Genomic DNA, 19,615 nt, shown 5'->3' with positions numbered 1-19,615 from the left:
CCCACATTGCCAAATGCTACTTGACTCTTGGGAGACAATCAACCAGATCAAATAAGACATTATAATTACAGTGGGAAATTGAACACCAAGTTGCCAATTTCGCAAATGTTAAAATAAATGCAGACTTATTTTACCAGGACAAAAATAAAACAACCCAAATAGAAATGCTAAAGTTCAGAAACTACTTTAAACACAAGATATTCTGCAGATGCTGGAAATGCAGAGTAACAGGCACAAAGTGCCGGAGGAAATCAGCAAGTCAGGCAACATCTGCAAAAGGAATAAAGAGTTGAGGTTTCAGGTCAAGATGCTTTCCATAGATGCTGCCTGACCTCCTGAGATCCTCCAACAGTTTGTGTGTGTGTTGTTCAGAATCCATTTTCTTTGGTCTGCCTCAAGATTGAGATTTATTTCCAGTTTTAAAGAACATAAATACATCACAGCCCAATAGTATCAGCACAAAATGGAATTTCAGTAGAAGATACAAAGTAACACAGCTGGTGTGCTGACAGAAGTTTCTACTTTACAGCATCTTTAGTTAAACCCAGATACAATTTACCTGTTTCAGGTAACTAGCACCTAACAACAGCCTTTCATAAATTCACCATGAAAGTCCAAGTGGAAGCACTGATACACTAGACATTTTAAACTTCAAAAAAGTTTCATAATAGACCCTTGAAGCTTAGTAACAAATGCAGAGGTATTTTTTTACAAACAAATCAGCACCCATGTGCAGCTTATTAAGGGAGGGTGTCACAATAGTGCAGAATAAAAATCTACAGCTATTCCAAATAAATGGTACATGTATGCTCTGGGAGAACCAAAAATAATTATTAGCCAAGCCTACATAATTTATAACTTGACCTAAAGCAAATAAAGGTTGCTGTCCTTAGTAAATCCAATCAAAATTTGTGGAATTAAGTAACATACCAACAGTTCATTTAATGAACTTCAACATCTCAAAAAGCAAATATAGACCAAATGAACAACTTCTGAAATTCATCTATTTTTAGCAAATTTATCGTAGGATGTAGTATCCCTATATAGATATACCAGTTGTATACCTATAAATAATTCAGTTTTGACCCCTTCCCTTTCTTATAGAGAACACACAGCATTTTGAATGCAATGTTCAATTCTACTGCATTACCATCAAGTACATTCAGTGGGCTTCCACAGGGTCCCATTTCCCCAGCTATGTGCGTTGAATGTCAATGATATATACTTGTATTTATGTATCATAGTTCGTAAGCTTATGAATAAGCTCAAACTTTAAAATGTGATTTATAAAGATTCAAGCTGGAGTCAGAGGCAGTTGCTCCTAAATCACTGAGTGCTGTTTTTGAGATTGCTCTACGAGAAGAAAACATGTCCTGGCTGCTGAGGGCTCTTAATGATGGGTGTCACCTTCTTGAGTTACCAACGCTTGACGATGTCCTAAATGGTGGGGCGAGTTGTGCTTGTAATTGAGCTGGCTGCGTCCACGACACTCTGCAATCTCTTGTGATCCTGTGCACTTAAGACTCCACACCCTGTTGACTTGCAGCCAATCAGAATGCTCTAAAATTAGTAAGATTCCTTGATAGGGACATTTTGGCAAATGGAATTCAATCCAGAAGCTAAGAGGCAATACATTGGAAATAGCAAAAAAAGGGAATGCCTAATAAAATGTTGGCTTGGACAGTGTTGATGACCCAGGGGATCTTAGACTGCATGTCCCCAAATGGTTTACTATTGCTGCATGTACTAAGATACAGAAAAAAGCTTTTTTTTGCATGCTCCCAAGATAGAAGTACAATATGGTTGAACAAAAGGAAAAGCAATTAACACAACATGCTTTCTATGGTGCATCTATAAACATTAATGAAGGTCATCAGAAACATGCTGATTTTTCTTAGCCTTCTGAGGAAGTAGAGGTGCTGTTGTGCTTCCTACATAGTTGGACTAAGACAAGATATCAGCGATACCTTGAGGGCTATGTGGTAAGGAAATTCTAGGCAGTTTCTAAAGTAGGTTACATGGTCGGCATAACATTGCGGGCCGAGGGGCCTGTAATGCGCCGTAGATGTCTATGTTCTATATATGAATCTCCACTTCAATACCATTGATGAAGGCAAGGGCATGCACTCCACTGCACTTCCTGGTGAACGGCCAGCTCTTTTATTTCACTGATATTGAGAGAAAGGGTGCTATCTTGACACCATGCCACTAGGCAAAATATCTCCTTCCTGCGCTCCTCGTCATTGTCTAAGATCTGGCCCAGTACAGTGGCATCATCTGCAAAGTTGCAGATGGAGCTGGAGCAGAATCTAGCTGCAGAGCTCTGAGTGTATAGGGAGTAAAGAAAGAGGCTGAAAACAGTGTTGAGGTTAATCACAGTGGATGTGTCACTGCTTCTCTTGACTGACTGTAGATTGTTGGTCCAGAAGGTAAGAATCCAGTTGCAGAGAGAGTCCAAGGTTGAAGAGTCGAAGACGTGCTTGTCTGTTGCAGGCAGAGTGCCGTCAATAAACTGGAGTCTCACGTAGGTGTCTTGGTTATCCAGACACCTCAGGGCATGAGGACAGGTACAAGAGGCATGAGGAAGCCACATATGTGATGCTTATTAACTGAGCCATCAATTACAAGAGCAGAAAGCCTGCTGGAAATTTATAGAAGCTTGTACAAGTTCCAATGTGATGGTGCGGTAACTCGAGCACAAGGGAGATTTACAAGTTAACACCAGTTGTGGAGAATGACTTGTCACAGAGTTAAAGAGAGAGCATGGAAATAGGTCTTTTAGCCCAACCATCAACCATTCATTTACCCTAATCCTAAGTTATTTTCATTCTTTCCACCTCCTCTTCAGCACCCCTAAATTGTAGTACTCATTGATACACCAAGGGCAATTTACAGTGGCTAATTAACCTATAGCTTACATGCCTTTGCAAAGGGGAGGAAATTGGAACCCCCAAAGGAAACACACGTGGTCACAAGAAGAACTGGCAAACACCACACAGCAGCACACAAGGTCAAGTCTGAACCTGGGTGTTGGAACAAAAACTTCCAGGGAAGATTTAAACTGGTGTGTACGGGGACTTCCGGTAAGATGGCGATTGTTTAGCTGCTCCGAACTTTTGTTCCGTTACTGTCGCTATCTTTGCACTAAATGTCTCCATTTTTTAAACCTTAGTTAGGAATTATTTTGGTATCTCTTACTTGCCTGTGAATATATCTAACTTACAATGTCTAGCAAGAGTTCTAAATCCGGGAGAAAAGAAGCTATGACCCCGTCGGACGAGACGATGGTTGCGCTTGGAAAGCTCCGAGACGAAATCTTAAAGGAATTTAAAACCGCTTTCAAACAGTTAGAAGACAAACTGGATCGGATCAACGATAAAGTGGACAAACATGCTGAACACTTATCTCGCATCGATTCGACTTCTGAAGATTTAGAAAGTCGTGTTCGATACTTGGAGACTCTCTGTTCCAGCTTAGAGGAAAAATCTAACAAACTTCTTTCCAAAATGGTGGATCTCGAAAATCGTAGCAGACGCTGCAATATCAGAATTCTGGGATTGCCAGAGGCGACCAAAAAGGGATCAACCGTGAAGTTTTTCGCCGAGTTTCTCTGTGAGTTATTCGGGAAAGATTTGCTTCCGAAGCCGCCCGAGCTCGAACGGGCACACAGAGTTTACGTTCCCCCCGGAATTCTGGGCTCCCGCCCGCGACCAGTAATCTTGTGTTTCCATCAATACCAGGTAAAACACAGTCTGATCGTAGAGGCGCGTCGCAGGGGGTCGCTTCCTTTCAAGGATACAACCATTCGCTTTGTGGAAGATTTTGCACCCCAGACCTTAAAGATGCGCGCTGAGTTTAAAGGCGCAATGAAAGTGCTTTTTGATCGTGGTTTCAAACCTTCCCTTCGTAACCCTGCCGATCTACGAATCAAGCTTAATACCGGGAAATACAAGTGGTTCAAATCAGCGAAGGAAGCTGAAGCGTTTGTGGCAAGTCTTCCGGCTATCCAGTCGTCTTCGGAATCTGATCGGACCTCCTAAAATGGTGGATAAGTACTCCTCGTAGTAAACTGATGTGTACAAAATTATGAACAGACTTGGTCAAGTGAAAAGAGGATCTATCGTGCCACTTAGAGTGGTCAACAATAGCTGGGAGCAGTGAGTGGTAGCGTTTTTAAGACAATTGGTTGGAGGACCAGAGGTGTCTGAGGAAAACATTTTTCATACAAGTATAGAATCCGGAATGCCCCATGCTAAATCAACTCCTGGGTAAACGGAGGTTCCCTAACAAGTGGGGCTTGAAACGAGGTGGGAAATAAATTAGCCCAAATTGCTGTTTTACCAATCTAACAACCCTCTGTCATGAATGCTTGTGATCCGTAAAGGGAAAGAGGCTGATAATATGGGCTGAGTGTGTGGCCTAAATGGGAATTAAGGCCAAACACTAAAACTGGTACACCAATGTCAGATAGGGTCTGGAATCAACCCTTGATGAAAGAACCAACACAGGCTTCATCCTCAGCAATCAAACTATTAATAATGTGTTCATTCATGACAATGATAAGATAGAATAATACACTATTAGATCTTGAGATTAGGGGCAGAAATTGAATTATGTGTCTGAGTAATATATCAAATGATTTCAGACTGCAAGCTTTGCCATCGTGCTTTTGGACACGTGGATGAGCTCACTAAAACATTTGGAAGTTAGACTCGTGAAGCATGATAATTTATCATTTGACTAATTTTTAAAATTTTGCCAATGAAACTTGAGCCAATTCTTCTACATTCATCGTCAAAGTTCAAGTTCATTGTCATCAAACGTAGACATGCATACCACCAAACAAAACAACATTCCTCCAGACCAAGATGCAGAACAGGACATAACTCATTTGCAACATTTAAAGTAATATTACCACAAATAATAAAGTATAATCCAGAAAATTGACAGTGCAAGTTAAGAATTGTTTATTTAACAGTAGAATGCTACTAGCACTTCATATGTAGTGAGACCTAAGTGGTGGTAGGGAATTCAGTAGTCTCATGGCTTGGGGAAGAAGCAATTTCACATCCTAGCAGTCCTTGTCCTAATACTATGGTGCCTCCTACCTGATGGTAGAGGGTCAAAGATTGTGGGATGGATCCTTGACAATGTCAAGGACCCTCCATTTGCAACATTCCCAGTAACTATCTCAAATGAGTGGAAGAGAGACTATTCATTATAAATAGCAATATATCATAATATCTTTAATAAAGTCATTGATATGAATTATTAACAGCCAGTCTCTGGAGTATCCTTCCACAGCCTCAAATAGGTTTGTACAGCTGATACCAATACCAGCATTTCCACCCACTATAAATTACTAATCTAATCCTAAACAAATATTCATTTAGCATTCAGTACATATAGAAGGCTTTAATTTTCATTACTTTAGTGATAGCATGCTGAACACAACAAACTGCATTATCGTCTACACAGAGAGCAAACCATCTTCACTGCTGCTGCTTGGCAGTATGAAAGGGGGATCTGATACTTCCCTGCAAATGCAGGGAAAGACACAAAATCACACACATTTCCATGAATGTTTTCCAACACACACGCACGAGATCTGAAAATTATGACGGAAGAAAGAGGAAAACGCATAGTTTAATAAAACTATTTTTGTCAATGTTCATGCTTAAGGAAACAATCCCTCACAGTAGGATCATCTAAGGAGCACTTTTGAGACAACGAACTGTCAAAAACAGACCCCTGGTTGCTACATTTAGTTGGCACTTGAACGTAGCTAACCCTATCCCTACACATCTACAGGCAGGAAATAAAAAGAACCACTGTGTGCACGATGTCATGCACAGTGTGGATAACACTCTCCTCCTTTGGTCCTCAAACAGTAGAAAATGTGCGCACAATGCTGTTGCTGTGATGCAATATTCCCCCCCCCCCCCCCCAAGAGAATTTAAGGTCACTGTTCTTGTCAGTAACAACATATTCTTATTCTGTTCGTTAGTAGGTGAACTTATAGAAATCACTAGAAATTAGCCAAGTAACTTACACTCCATTTATTAAAAACACTACACCTTTCACTCCCTGCCAACCAGTTCCATGGTAAAAAAAAACTTGCTTCTTTTTAAGTTGCTGTTTTACTGTACACCATATGATTTCATTTGTATGAGCGTCCAAATATATATATGTTATCAGCTTTGCAGAAGATTCCAGTTATAAAGCCACTATAAACTTGCTTATCACTTGAATTTTCTGCTCCGTAGATAATCTAAACAGAGCATCAAGCCTCCAAATCTTTTCCAATGACGCTCAAGATAAGCCTGCAGAATATTACATCTTCGAGTTCAACACAGGGTTGAACTGTTTCAAACAAATAAATCATTATATTTCCATTTGTACAACCTCCAGATCCACCCTCTTATCGAGTTACCATACTATTTGCAAAACATCTTTATCTGCTCTGTTACTGAATTTCTCCTGCTAAGCGTGGACCTCCTTTCCCTTGCAGTTCTGTTGAGAACTTGTTAATCTGAACCATCAAATCTGCTCCTCTTTCCAGCAGGACAATCCTGCTGAATGTGCTTTATTGTGACTTCTTGTAGCATTGGATGCAGTTCTGTTCATGAAAACAGTGCATAATCAGATTTTTAAAGTGGTACAGATCTGTTTTCTATAACTGCCCATATTATATTGCTCTACATGCTTGCTACAATTCTTTAATTTCACTTAATATTTATCTGAACACTCCTCATAACTAATAGAATATATAATGCATCCAGTCAGTAACGATTACCACAAAGCAGGTTGTAACTATCATCTTGTAAAATGTTTTCAAAATACATGGGAGAAGTTGTGCAAAGTTGAATTTCCATAAATCAAAAATCTTAACCTGGGAAGCCCCAATATTTGCTTCGCGCTGACTACTATGTTACCAAAGACTGAAAAATTAATTTTCTTAAACAAGCAATTCAAATGTTTGAAACATTTTTGATATATGATTTTCTTAAAAACAGATTTGCCAGCCAGTTACAACAAAACCTGTGACTTAATATCAGCTATAATCAAGATTGTGACGAGAATGTGGTTGCCATGTTTAGTAAATTTAGAGATGACACTAAAACTTGTGACATAGCAGACAATAATGGTTTATCTGGGATTACAACAGGACTAGGACTTAGGTCAACTGGGAAGTGGGCCAAGGAATGGCAGATGGAATTTAACTGAAGTGTGAACTGCTGCATTTTGGCAAGTTAAACCAGGGCAGGGCTTGCACATTAAATTACAGGCTCTGGAGAGCGTAGTAGAACAGAATCACTGAAGAATCTGAGAATCCTGTCATTGATTTTATAAAGTTTGACCTTCCAAAGTGCATCTTCTCACACTTTTCCAGGCTGAACTCCATCTGCCACTTCTCCACCCAACAACAAACTGCAATTTTAGGAAGAAAGGAATGTTAGAGAGAAGCTATAGATGCCGAAATCTGGAGAAAAAAGCAAAAGCCAGTGGAGGAACTCGGTAAGTTAGGAAGCATCCGTGGAGGCAAAGGGATAGTTGATATTTTGGTTTAAGAACTTGCACCAAGACCTTAAAGTTAATTTTTCCCTCTTTTCACAGATGTGGTTCGTTTCCAGTATTTTCTGGTTTTGTTTTATATTTCCTGCATTAAGCAGACTTGATTTTCATTATTGCTGATTTCACTGCCACGCTCAGGACTGTGTCAATGTCAAAGTTCTCCCTCTGCTCTCTGGCACCATATCCATCTCACTTTGCACACACTCTGTGGTTTCCATTTGCTTTCTTGTATCTCTTACTTATGCCCAACTCTGGCCTCAACCTATCATGGATATTCAACTCTTTAATCCAAACCTTTCCCCACCTAAAAAGGGACCAGAAAAGGGGTGTTTAACCTGAAGCATCAACTTCTTTCCCATTCCTTAGATACTGACCTGCAGCGTGTTTCCAGTACTTTCTGTTTTTATTTTGTTTTTAAAACAAACAAATCACTTAGGGAATAAATGAACTTGCTTACCTTCCAAAATTTGCTGGCAAAAACTCCAAAAAGGCATCATTTAGATAAAGTTGTGTCAGACTCAATAACTGTGTGAAGCCATCAGGAAGCCTAGAAGAGATAAAGACAACTGAAAACTTTAATTTCTTAGATGATGCTCAGGGATACAAGGTATGAATTTTTTTTTTAAAACTTTCAACAAAAGGGATCAATTTTAAAACCATGGTTTAATATAACGCTTGTGTACATGCCTGACGTTAATGTTTGAAATCCCAACCAAAATTATGCACAACTTTAGTTCAAGTACTTGGAACATGTAATGATTTGAAGCAGGAAATATTTGCTTCAATTGTGTGAATAATGAAAACAAGTGGATGAATGTTGCTCAAGAGACAAGGGAAAGGATGTCAGGTAGAAAAGGCAAGAATGATTTTAAGATTTGGCTCAATCAACTGCGAAGTTGGGTTGTTAAGCTGAATTTGAATTAAGCCTTCCAGTACTTCGTTTATGAAGCAAGATGCATCAAGACAAATCCTTGCTTCCTATGCAAGATCTCTAGAATTGGCATTCTCCTTTCCCTGAGATACAAAGGGACTTGGGAAGACCTTGTGCAGATCCTCCTAAAGGTCAACTTACAGGTTGAGTCGATAGTGAGGAAGGCAAATGCCACGTTAGCATTCCTTTTAAGAGGTCTAGAATACAAGGCCAGGGATGTGATGCTGAGGCTTTATAAGGCACGTGATGCCTCACCTTGAGTATTGTGAACAGTTTTGGGCTCCTCATCTTAGAAAAGATGTGCTGGCATTGGAGAGGGTTGAGAGGAAGTTCACAAGGATGATTCCAGAAATGAAAGGGTTATCATATGAAGAACGTTTGATGACTCGGGGTCCGTACTTGCTGAGTTTAGAAGAATGGGAGGTGATCTCATTGAAACCTTTCAAATGTTGAGTAGATGTGGAAAAGATGTTTCCCATGGTGGGGGATTCTAGGACAAGAGGCTACAGCTTCAGGATAGAGAAGCATCCACTTAAAACAGAGCTGTGGAGAAATTTCTTTAGCCTAAGGGTGGTGATTTTGTGGAATGTATTACCACAGGCAGCCATGGAGGCCAGGTCGTTAGGTGTATTTAAGACAGAGTTTGATAGGTTCTTGACCGGACATGACATCAAAGGTTACAGGGAGAAGGCCGGGAGTGGGACTGAGGAGGGGAAAAAAGCACACAATGGGCCAAATGGCCCAATTCTGCTCCCATGTTTTACGGAATTGAACTCTTATTATTTAGCGATACAATGTGGAGTCAGCCTTTTTTGGCTCTTCGAGCAACCAACAAACCTGATTAACAGTACAATTTACAATGACAAATTAACTTACCCAGAACCTCTTTGGACCGTGGGAGGGAAGGGGGAGAACCGGAGGACCCAGAGAAAACCCAAGCGCTCCACAGATACTCCTTACAGAAGAGCACTGGAACTGAACTCTGACCTTCAGAATATCCTGAGCTGAAAGAGTTGTGCTAACCATTCGGGTACTGTTGCACCCAACAATGTTGCCTCTGTAAGTACTTCAGCAGACATGTGTCTCTTTATGAAGGTGCTAAATCTCTCCCAGATCTCTACATTTTTCGTAAATACTGGCACCTGCACCCAATTATTGATTTACAATTATCTAGCACAACTTCCAAATGAACTGCTACTCTCTTCTAAAATATTGGATCTTACACCTTTAACTTTCATAATCAAACTGCTTTTTAAATATGCACATATAATACCCCTTTATTCACCTAGTAGTATATTTCTTTTTTTTTGCAAATTGTATACACTTTACTTTTGATATTCATGAATTCTTTATTAACTCCGGCCTTAACACAGAATTTTAAATCATCTTAGCCTTGGATCTGGTTATCTATGAAAGCAGACTTTGAACTAGATTTTTTCTATCCATCTTTCATCCGAAGATACCCCAATTCACCTTTTGTTAACTTTTCTGTCCAGTGAATCCCTCACCTAACTAATCTAATCTTATGCAATCAAACAGCTCAGGCTCGATCTCATTGTTCCTTTCCAAGATTTTCCTTTTGAAAAAAGGAAACATCAAATTCAAACATATAGATCTATTATTCAGAACTGGATGTAAAAACCTTACCATATTCCATAAATGTTATGCTTGCATTGCCTTTAACTCTAAAATTCAAACTCAGCATTACATAATCATCAATGGAGATCAATAAAGTGTGAACAGCAATTCCACAAACAAAATCAATTTTCCATGTATGTGCAGAATAGCATTTATAAAGGAATATAAATAGTACCCTTCTTCATTTTCATATCACATCCTGCAGTGTGACTTTTAACTTTATCCTGAGAATAGCAAGCAGCACATTAAATAGGTGCCAAGTAAACGGATCAGGGTGTAAGAAACCAACATGACTACAAAGCAAATCACCAGCTTTGCCAAGCTCCATGCCAGCATGAAATAAAATGCCAATGCACACGCTATTCAAATGTATCGACAGGAGGAAAGCACAAAAGGAAACTTACTTTGAAATAGGGTTTACACTGGCTTCAACAACAGAGAGGACCTTGCAGTTTTTGATATTTTCTGGAAATTCTTGAATTCCTGAAAAAGAGATTTATTTATTAGCAGCCGTCACTGTTTTACCTGCCAAATAAATGTAAATTAAAAGGAAATGTGACAGTAGACTGCCCATGGAAATTCACTCCATAGTTAAATGACAGAAGACCTTTTATGCTTCGTCTATATATTGTTTCAGTTTTATAAATCAGAACCATGTCTGTACATTAAAAAACTACAAAATTTACTGAGTTGCAAGTCTAATAAGCTGTTGTCACACTGTTCTTACTATCATGTACACTGAGTTTGTTCTTTCGGCAAACAGTATAAAATAAACGGATATTATTACGTAAAGAAACAAGCTTGCTGCTGGTTTCAGTGAAATAATGAAGCTCCATTTAGAATGTAATGGTCTTTTAAGATTGGTTCTTCAATAAATCCGATGACTCACTCCATTGTGTTGCATGAAAATCCTCATCATACAGTAGAGACATTATTAACTCTGTACAGTTTTGTGTGTCCCAATCAAATGTCATCGCATAAAATTTATTACCATGGTTCAACATACTTTGCCCATTCTTCAGCTTGTTTGGAAATGAGCAAAAAAAAAACAAACACACAAAACTAAAAAACACAAAATGCTGGCAGAACTCTGCAGGCCAGTCAGCATCTATGGGAGGAAGTACTGACGACATTTCGGGCCGAAACGTCGTCACTACCTCCTCCCATAGATGCTGTCTGGCCTGCTGAGTTCTGCCAGCATTTTGTGTTTTTTATTTATTTCCAGCATCTGCAGATTTACTCGTGTTGCCTTTAAACACACAAAACTATATTAATACACATACAATGCTGGAGGAACTCAGCAGGCCAGGCAGCATCTATGGAAAAAAGTAAACAGTTGACTCTTCACCCGAAACGTCAACTGTTTACTCTTTTCCATAGATCCATCCTGGCCGGCTGTGCTCCTCCAGCATTGTATGTGTGTGATGCTTTGATTTTCAACAGCTGCAGATGTTCTCTTGTTTGTGATTAGACAAACTACGTTTCCTGACTCAGGAGCATTAAAGTATTACCCATTAAAATATATTCCAGCTATACATCATTGAAATATGATCACCAATGCTGTTTAACTTATGGTGTCTAAACCCTTTTTTTGAAATGACATGGAATTTTAAGATTACTAGGGTAAAGAGAAAATAAATTTCTCTTTTAAGCATTGACATTCTTAATGATTAGTTCTGGATTTCAGACTGCTCCCCCGCCCCGACAAATTCTTAGCATTGTAAGAATTGTAAAAACCCCAATTTCCCCTCAGCTGTTGGTTCTACATTCTGATGGATATGAACAAATACTTTAAGCCAGTCACAGGGGTTCCCAACCTTTTATATGCCCTGGAGCCTTATCAGTAACTGAGGGGTCTGTGGACCCCAAGTTAGGAAGGCCTGAAATAAAAGAAATATTTCTTTCAAAGTCTGCCACAACAATCATTATCTTGTATTAGTGCTAAACTGCAGCATTCCACCAGCACACGGTATGACAAATTGTACAGGGACAGCTTCCAGGTAATCATAGCAGCTCGCTCAAATTAGGTTACTTGAAACACATTCACACCATACTACCTTTGATTTAACAAATGGAGGTCAGAATTAAAGTACATCAATGTAGGGTGGTGAATGCTATTAAGCGTAATGGATTTCATTTTAAACATTGAAAGACAGGAACTGAAAGACCGTAAGACCATGAGATATAGCAGTAGAATTAGGCCATTTGGCCCACTGAGTCTGCTCTGCCATTTCATCATGGCTGATCCAATTCCCTCTCAGCCCCAATCTTCTGCCTTCTCCCCAAACCCCCTCATGCCCTGAAGTCAAGAATCTATCAACTTCTGCTTTAAGTTTACTAAAAGACTCAGCCTTTTCATTGGCATATAACGTAAAAAGGATCTGTCCCAACACAGACTGGCAACCAACCAGAAAAGGCTCCCTTTATTCCCACTCTTTGCCTCCTGCCAATCAACCACTGCTTTATCCATGCTAGAATCTTTCCTGTAATACCACTGGCCTGCAGCTTGTTAAGCGGCCTCATGTGTGGCACCTTTTCAAAAGCCTTCTGAAAATCCAAGTACACAACATCAACCGATTCTCCTTTGTCTAACCTGCTTGTTATTTCTTCAAAGAATTCAACAGATTTCCCAGGTAAGATTTTCCCTTAAGGAAACCTTGCTATGGCCTATTTTATCATGTGCCTCCAAGTACCCTGAGAACTCATCCTGAATAATTGACTCCAACATCTTCCTAACCACTGAGGTCAGACTAACTAGCCTACAGTTTCCTTTCTTCTGCCTCTCTCCCTTCTTGAAGAGGAGAGCGACATTTACAATTTTCCAGACTTCTGGAACCATTCCAGAATCTAGTGATTCTTGCAAGATCATTACTAATGACTCCAAAATCTCTTCAGCCACCTCTTTCAGAACTCTGGGGCATATGTCATCTGGTCCAGATGACTTATCTACCTTCAGGCATTTACTTTACCAAGAACCTTCTCTCTAGTTATGGTAACTTCACACACTTCAAGACCTGACACCTGTAACTTCCACCATACTGCTCGTGTCTTCCACAGTGAAGATTGATGCAAAATTCTTAATTCAGTTTGTCTGCCATTTCCTTGTTTCCTCCATTACTACCTCTCCAGCATAGTTTTACAGTCATCTCTCTTTTACACAGTGTATCTGAAGAAACTTTTGGTATCCTCTTTAATATTATTGGCTAACTTCCCTTTGTATTTTATCTTTACTTTCTTAATGTGTTTTTTTAGTTTGTCTTCTGTTGTTTTTTTTTTAAAAAAACATCCCAATCCTCTAACTTTCCATTAATTTTTGCCCTCTTTGGCTTTTATGTTGGCTTTGACTTCTCTTGGTTGCCATGGTTGGGTTGCCTTTCCTTTGAACTATTTCTTCCTCTCTGGGATGTGTACATCTTGTGCTTTCCAAATTGCTTCTAGAAATTACAACTGTTGCTGCTTTGCCGTCATCCCTGCCTGTGTTCTTTTCCAATCAATTCTGGCCAACTCCTCTTTCATGCCTCTGTAATTCCCTTTACTTCACTGTAATACTGAAACATCTGATTTTAGCTTCTCCTCAAATTTTAGGGTGAAATTGATCATGTTATGATCACTTGCTCTCTAATCAATTCTGGTTCACAGCACAACAGTCAATCCAGAATAGCTGATCCCCTAGTGAGCTCAACCACGAGCTGTTCTACAAAGCCACCTTATAGGCACTATAGAAATTCCCCTTCCGGGAATCCAGCACCAACCCAATTTTCCCAATCTACCTGCATACTGAAGTTACCCATGAGCATTGCCCTTTTGGTGTGCAATTTCTATCTCATGTTGTAACTTGTAGGCCACGTTCATACTGCTGTTTGGGAGTCCATATACAACTTCCACTAGAGTCTTTTTACCCTTACAATTTCTTAGCTCTATCCACAATGATTCATCACCTTCCAACCCTATGTCACCATTTTCTAATGATTTTTTTTTAAAACCAAAAGAGCAACACACCCCTTTGCCTTCCTACCTGTCCTTTTGATACAATGTGCATCCTTGGACATTAAGCTCCCAGTTTTAATCTCCTTTCAGCCATGACTCAGTGATCTGTGCTGCAATTTCATCTACCTTATTTTGTATACAGGTGTCCCCAGCTTTAAGAATGTTCACTTTATGCCACTTCACTTTTACAAAAGACCTACATTAGTAACCCGCTTTCGCATTACAAAGAGGATTTTAGTTTTTACGAAAATGTTTCCCATATAAATTAATGGTTCTTTGCTTTTCGCCATTTTGGTTTAAGAAAGGTTTCATAGGAATGCTCTACCTTTGTGGGGGGGGGGGGGGGGGGGGAGAGAACACCTGTACTGCATGCATCCAAATATAGCACCTTCAGTCTTCTATTCATGCTTGATGATTTTGTCCGCCCTTTAGGCAACTCATCCCACTGACTGCAATTTTGCCCTATCAACAGCCTCTGATACACAGGCCCTCTACCCAAAGCAGCCTCACTTTACAGACTGTGCCCAATTCATTTCAATTCTATTATTAAATCTGACAGAAATCTTACTCAAAATTACAGCATACAAGTTGGTTCAGCAGAGAACACAATTACCACAACTAACCTTAAATCCTTGCCCAGATCAACACTGTAGCAGTTCAGCTTTAAGAACGATCAAGAAAACTGAAGAAACCATCAGAAATGGTATGACACCATGTTCTCAGACCTCCACACATCAACCAGCCATGGAATGAATCTAAGAGCCTGCAAGCTTGTTTTTTAAAAAATCTGAACCACTAACCATAAAAGTGACAACACAACCAGATTTGAACAAAGAGATCCTGCAGATACTAGAAATCCAGAGTAACATACACAAAATGCTGGAGGAACTCAGCAGGTCATCTATGGAAAAGGATAAACAGTCGACGTTTCAAACCGACAGTTGTGCCCTGAAGGGTCTCAGCCCGAAATGTCAACAGATTTTAATACGTCTTCTGCACACGCCCACAGCACCCCACTGGGTTAAAGTTAATTGGCATTAATTGATCAGTTGTTAAAGTGGACAGATTAATAACAGATGGCCTTTAATCCTGCTAGAACGAGATAATGCACTTCAAGAGGATTGATAAAGCAGGGCATATCTTGTGAATGGAATAGCCCTAAGTAGTACTGAGGAGCAGAGGGATCTCTGACAAGCATGTCAAAGGATCCTTGATAGTGAGTGACAGCACAGGTAGAAAGGAGAGTTTATTAAAATAGATACCCAAACACATTTTATTAGCATGGAGAGTTTGGTACAGCTTTATTAACCATTTGTTAAGGCCAGAGTGATTTCACTGGAGGGTACAGAGAGAATTCAGCAGAATATTGCTTCTTCAATTATGAATGGTGACTCAATAATCAATTAATAATAAACCCTCAGTAGTCTGGGGGTTTATTTTCTGAACAGCATAGGAATAACCTGATAGAAGCACACAAAGTTAGAGAGAAATGGATCTGTTAAACAGTAGGAAACATTTTCCCACAGTAGAGGTGTCCGGGTCTAGAAGGTACAGGCTTAGGGCAAGGAACCAAGGGTATATTACCCCCATCCAGGAGGTAATTGGCATTTACAACCCATATGCGGATGGTTTGATGGAGGTAGAAACTCAACATTTATGAGCCAGCTATATGAATACTCAAAATGTAGAAGGCCAAATGACAGTAAATGGAGTTAGCATCTTTGGTTACTTGATCACCATTGATGTGGTTGGACAAAAGACCCTTTTTCTCTATGGTACTGTAAACCAAAGAGCTTAAAATCCTCTGACCAAGTGCTGAAGAATGAAACTTGTGTATATCCTGCAATGAAACTAGAATGTAACTCATCCCATTTTAGTAAATATAATCATTCCAGTTACAAATTCTAGTCCAGATTCAGGATGCTAGTTCCTTGAATAAAATGACGTACTTTATTGATAAGTACAGAAAGACCATTTGGCCCTTCAAGCCTGTACCACAAACATGTTACTATAAAGAATAATTTTCTATAAAGTTATTAATTCCTTCAGCTGAACTATAATGAATTACACAGTGCAGTTCAATATAAAGATGAACACATTTCTAATTTACAAATCTGATACCCTGAAGTGTTTCAGTTTCTGTAAATTTCCTTGGAAGGGATGTTCTGCTCTTCAAATAGCTGAGGTTTAAAGTATAATCCAATTAAGATCTAGACAAAAGATGCTAAACTGTTGTTCAGGTCAGTCTATGGTGCAACAAAGAACCTGGACATCTCATCACAAACAAGAGAAAATCTGCAGATGTTGGAAATCCGAGCACACGCACAAAATGCTGGAGAAACTCAGCAGGCCAGGCAGCATCTATGGAAAAGAGTACAGTTGATGGTTTGGGCCAAAACCCTTCAGCATTTCAGACTTCCTCCAGCATTTTGTGTGTATAACCTAAGCACCTTTCTTTGTTTTTTAAAAAAAGGACTTCTCTATCCATCTTGGAAGCTTCAATTCTTAAAATGATTGCCAATTAGCTGTATTGCATCATTCAGAAATTCCCTGACAATACTGTAATGTTTCTTATTTTCAGGATATTAGAGAAAAAAATACAGAACATACATAACTAATATTCCAGAATAAATAATTTCTCCTTTCCAAATTAGATTTTGAACTAATAAGGACAGAAGTTTGAAGGGATATACATAAAGAGTCAAGTTAAAAGCATATTTATAGGTAACATTTAAATCACAATCACTGCTGTAATTCAAATAAAAGCATTAACATTTGCACATTTTATCTAAATTAATCCAGTAATTTATTCAAGATCAGTTCGCAAATAAACAAGATTTTTCTTCACAATGTTTTTTATATAACGAGATTCAAATTATCACCATTACCAATTTTTTTTCTTCATAACTCCCAGAAAGATTCAAAACCAAATATTTTTACTTCACGGTTGGCCAGGTCCTTCAAAATGCTACTGATGTCGTAACACTCAGCAAGTGAACTCCGATCAAACAGAATATTTTTCCTGTTTAATCCCTCTAGTATTTATAGCTCAAGCCTAAACAATCTGCATTCCCGATTTCTTAGGCCATGCAACTTTACATTAATGCACTTGCTGCCCTGAATTTGATCCTCCTTATCCCACTTTTTATTTTCATTTTCATTTTCCATCAGCACTGTTCCTCCTACTTCTGTCCCCTCACCTTGCCTTATCCATTGCTCCCACCTTTTTCCATCCTCCTTGGTCCATGCATCATAATCCCCAGTGCAACAGAGACAAGAGATTCTGCAGATGCTGAAAATCTTCCACTACACTGAGAAAGCATTTGGAATGGTGAATCAGGGCAGAAGCCAGAGACAAGTATGGAACAGATTGTGTTAGGCAACAACAGACACAAAAGGAACTCAGCAGGTCAGGCAGCAACTTTAGAACGGAATAAACAGTCCATTTGTCGGGCCTAGCCCTTTCATTGGGATTGGAGAGGAAAGAGGCAGAAGCCAGAATGAGATGCAGCAAGGTAGCAGGTGATAGATAAGAATGGATGGGGGGGGGGGGGGGGGTGAAGGTGGGAGTAGTATGATGTGAGAATCTAGGTCCTGGTAGGTGCCAATAAAGTGCTGAATGATGAATCTGATGGGAGAATACAGTGGACCACGTCTTCTCATTTACCCTTGTCGCCTTTCCAAGAAACAAAAATGAAAAGTGGGGGGAGGGGTGAAGGAAATGAGGGAATAGATTATGGGCTAGAAAAGAAGCATGCTGAATGAAAGCCAATTACTGGCCAGCGATGGACACCATGGCTTCAGATACGTTGTCAAAAAAACCTTGGTGGTCTAAGGCATAAAAGCATTCATCCTTGACGACCATGTGGTGACCACTAAATCGTGGTCAAGACAAATTACCGTAAGTAAGAAAAACTTAAGACAAGTAAAAAAGTGTAACAAGAGGTTATAGGAAGTGCATATGGTGAAAAACACAACGCATTTGTAAGACTTTTAAGCCACTTAATAGTTTAATCTAGTATGAACTTTGCTTAAATATTTTGAGCTAAAACTGCTGCTAAGAAATCATCTGTGCTTGCAATGCACGGTTACAGGAATCAGCAATGCACTCCCAGCAGTGCTACAGAGTTCAGCTGTACTACTTCACTAGAAACAAACAGAGGTGTGTCAGCATGGTAAGTATGCAATACGTGCTTTGCATGCAGATATACCAAAAATAAAATCCATTAGGCCTGCATGAGAAAGTTGAGAGGAAATGACTTGCACAGGTCTGTAAGGGTCAAAATTAATATTTTCAAAATGCTGTCCGGTAGACAAAATATAGTTGGATTCAAGTGTGGTCAAGTAAGCCACAGCTGAAGAATAAACACAGGAAAAAGGATTATTTTTAAGGAAGGGTTCCAAAACACATCAATAAGAAAATCATATGTTTGAACTGGGCTGTAAAAACCAAGCTGGGGTTCCCAGGTTGGAACCAATGAAAATACGCAGTTCAGGCAACAATACGTTCAGGGTGAGGAGCAACTTTGAAACACCTACAGTGAAGTGAAATAGGAAATCACACCATTCAGTTTCACATTATACCCTACTATCAGTGGTCATTAAGGGGAGGGAGTAGAAAAAGGGAGAAATTAAGAGCATTTCACTTCATTTAGAGATACACCAGGATAACAGGCCTGACAAGCCCACAAATCCGTTACTCATGTACCCAACCTACTAACTCGTACATCTTCGGGAAGAGATTGGGACACCTGCAGGAAACACACGTGGCCACGAGGAGAATGTGCAAACTCCTTACAAACAGCAGTGGAGCGGACGGACTCTGGTCTTTATATTGAAGTGGTATGGAAGGAGGAAGAAATTACATGGATCTGCAGTGGGTGAAAATCAGTGACAGGCATCTTTTTTTTCCCCCTTTGGTGGGCTGGGGAATGAGAAAAGTAGAAGAAATTGGGGTTTGTAAGAACTGTAGGGAATTCTGCCAAGCTGCAGACTAAACAATAGTAAATTATAGTTGTGCAGGGTGCCAAAGAGATGACATTTTCTGCTCTGTGTCAACTTAAGGTCAGTATCAGTAATGTAGGCAAAACTAAAGCCTTAAAGACAATATGGCATCAAGATCAGCCAAATCTAATTGGCTGTGCTTGAAACATAACTTTTTAAATCAGCATGTTCTCTTTGGCAAACTTGAGCCCTTCCACTTGACTAAATGCAATGGCTGTTTATGTAGAGCTGAGAAACAGAGATCATGGATAAAAATTCAACTAAATTCAGTGGGAAGAGAGGAGGATGCAAAGAGCTGTGAAGGAAATGTAAACACACCAAATCGGCAGAATTTCCAAATGTGCGAGACCATCCACTTCAGTGAACAAAACAGAAAAGCTTTCCATTTGTTTAAAAGGGGAGAAATTGAGTAATGTTCAAAGGGACCCAAGTGGGTCACCAAAGGCCAGCGTACAAGTGGAGAAAGCATTTAGGTGGACA

At 39.5% G+C, this 19,615-nt stretch overlaps 1 protein-coding gene across 5 annotated transcripts in view; it reads right to left on the bottom strand.

Annotated features, from left to right (window-relative positions):
- erbin (erbb2 interacting protein) overlaps positions 1-19,615 on the bottom strand; it is a 234,481-nt gene that overhangs the window by 104,985 nt on the left and 109,881 nt on the right. For all 5 annotated transcript variants that reach the window (XM_073048160.1, XM_073048164.1, XM_073048161.1 and 2 more), the window contains 2 exons: positions 10,549-10,627; positions 8,033-8,122 (listed from right to left, as the gene is read on the bottom strand). In XM_073048160.1, coding sequence (XP_072904261.1) covers positions 8,033-8,122; positions 10,549-10,627 — 169 coding nt within the window. The remainder of the gene's footprint in view (positions 1-8,032; positions 8,123-10,548; positions 10,628-19,615) is intronic.

This window comes from Hemitrygon akajei, chromosome 6, assembly GCF_048418815.1.
Source record: "Hemitrygon akajei chromosome 6, sHemAka1.3, whole genome shotgun sequence".
Lineage (NCBI taxonomy): Eukaryota > Metazoa > Chordata > Chondrichthyes > Myliobatiformes > Dasyatidae > Hemitrygon > Hemitrygon akajei.
Note: the sequence above shows the minus strand (reverse complement) of the source record. Positions and strands in the feature narration are given on the sequence as shown.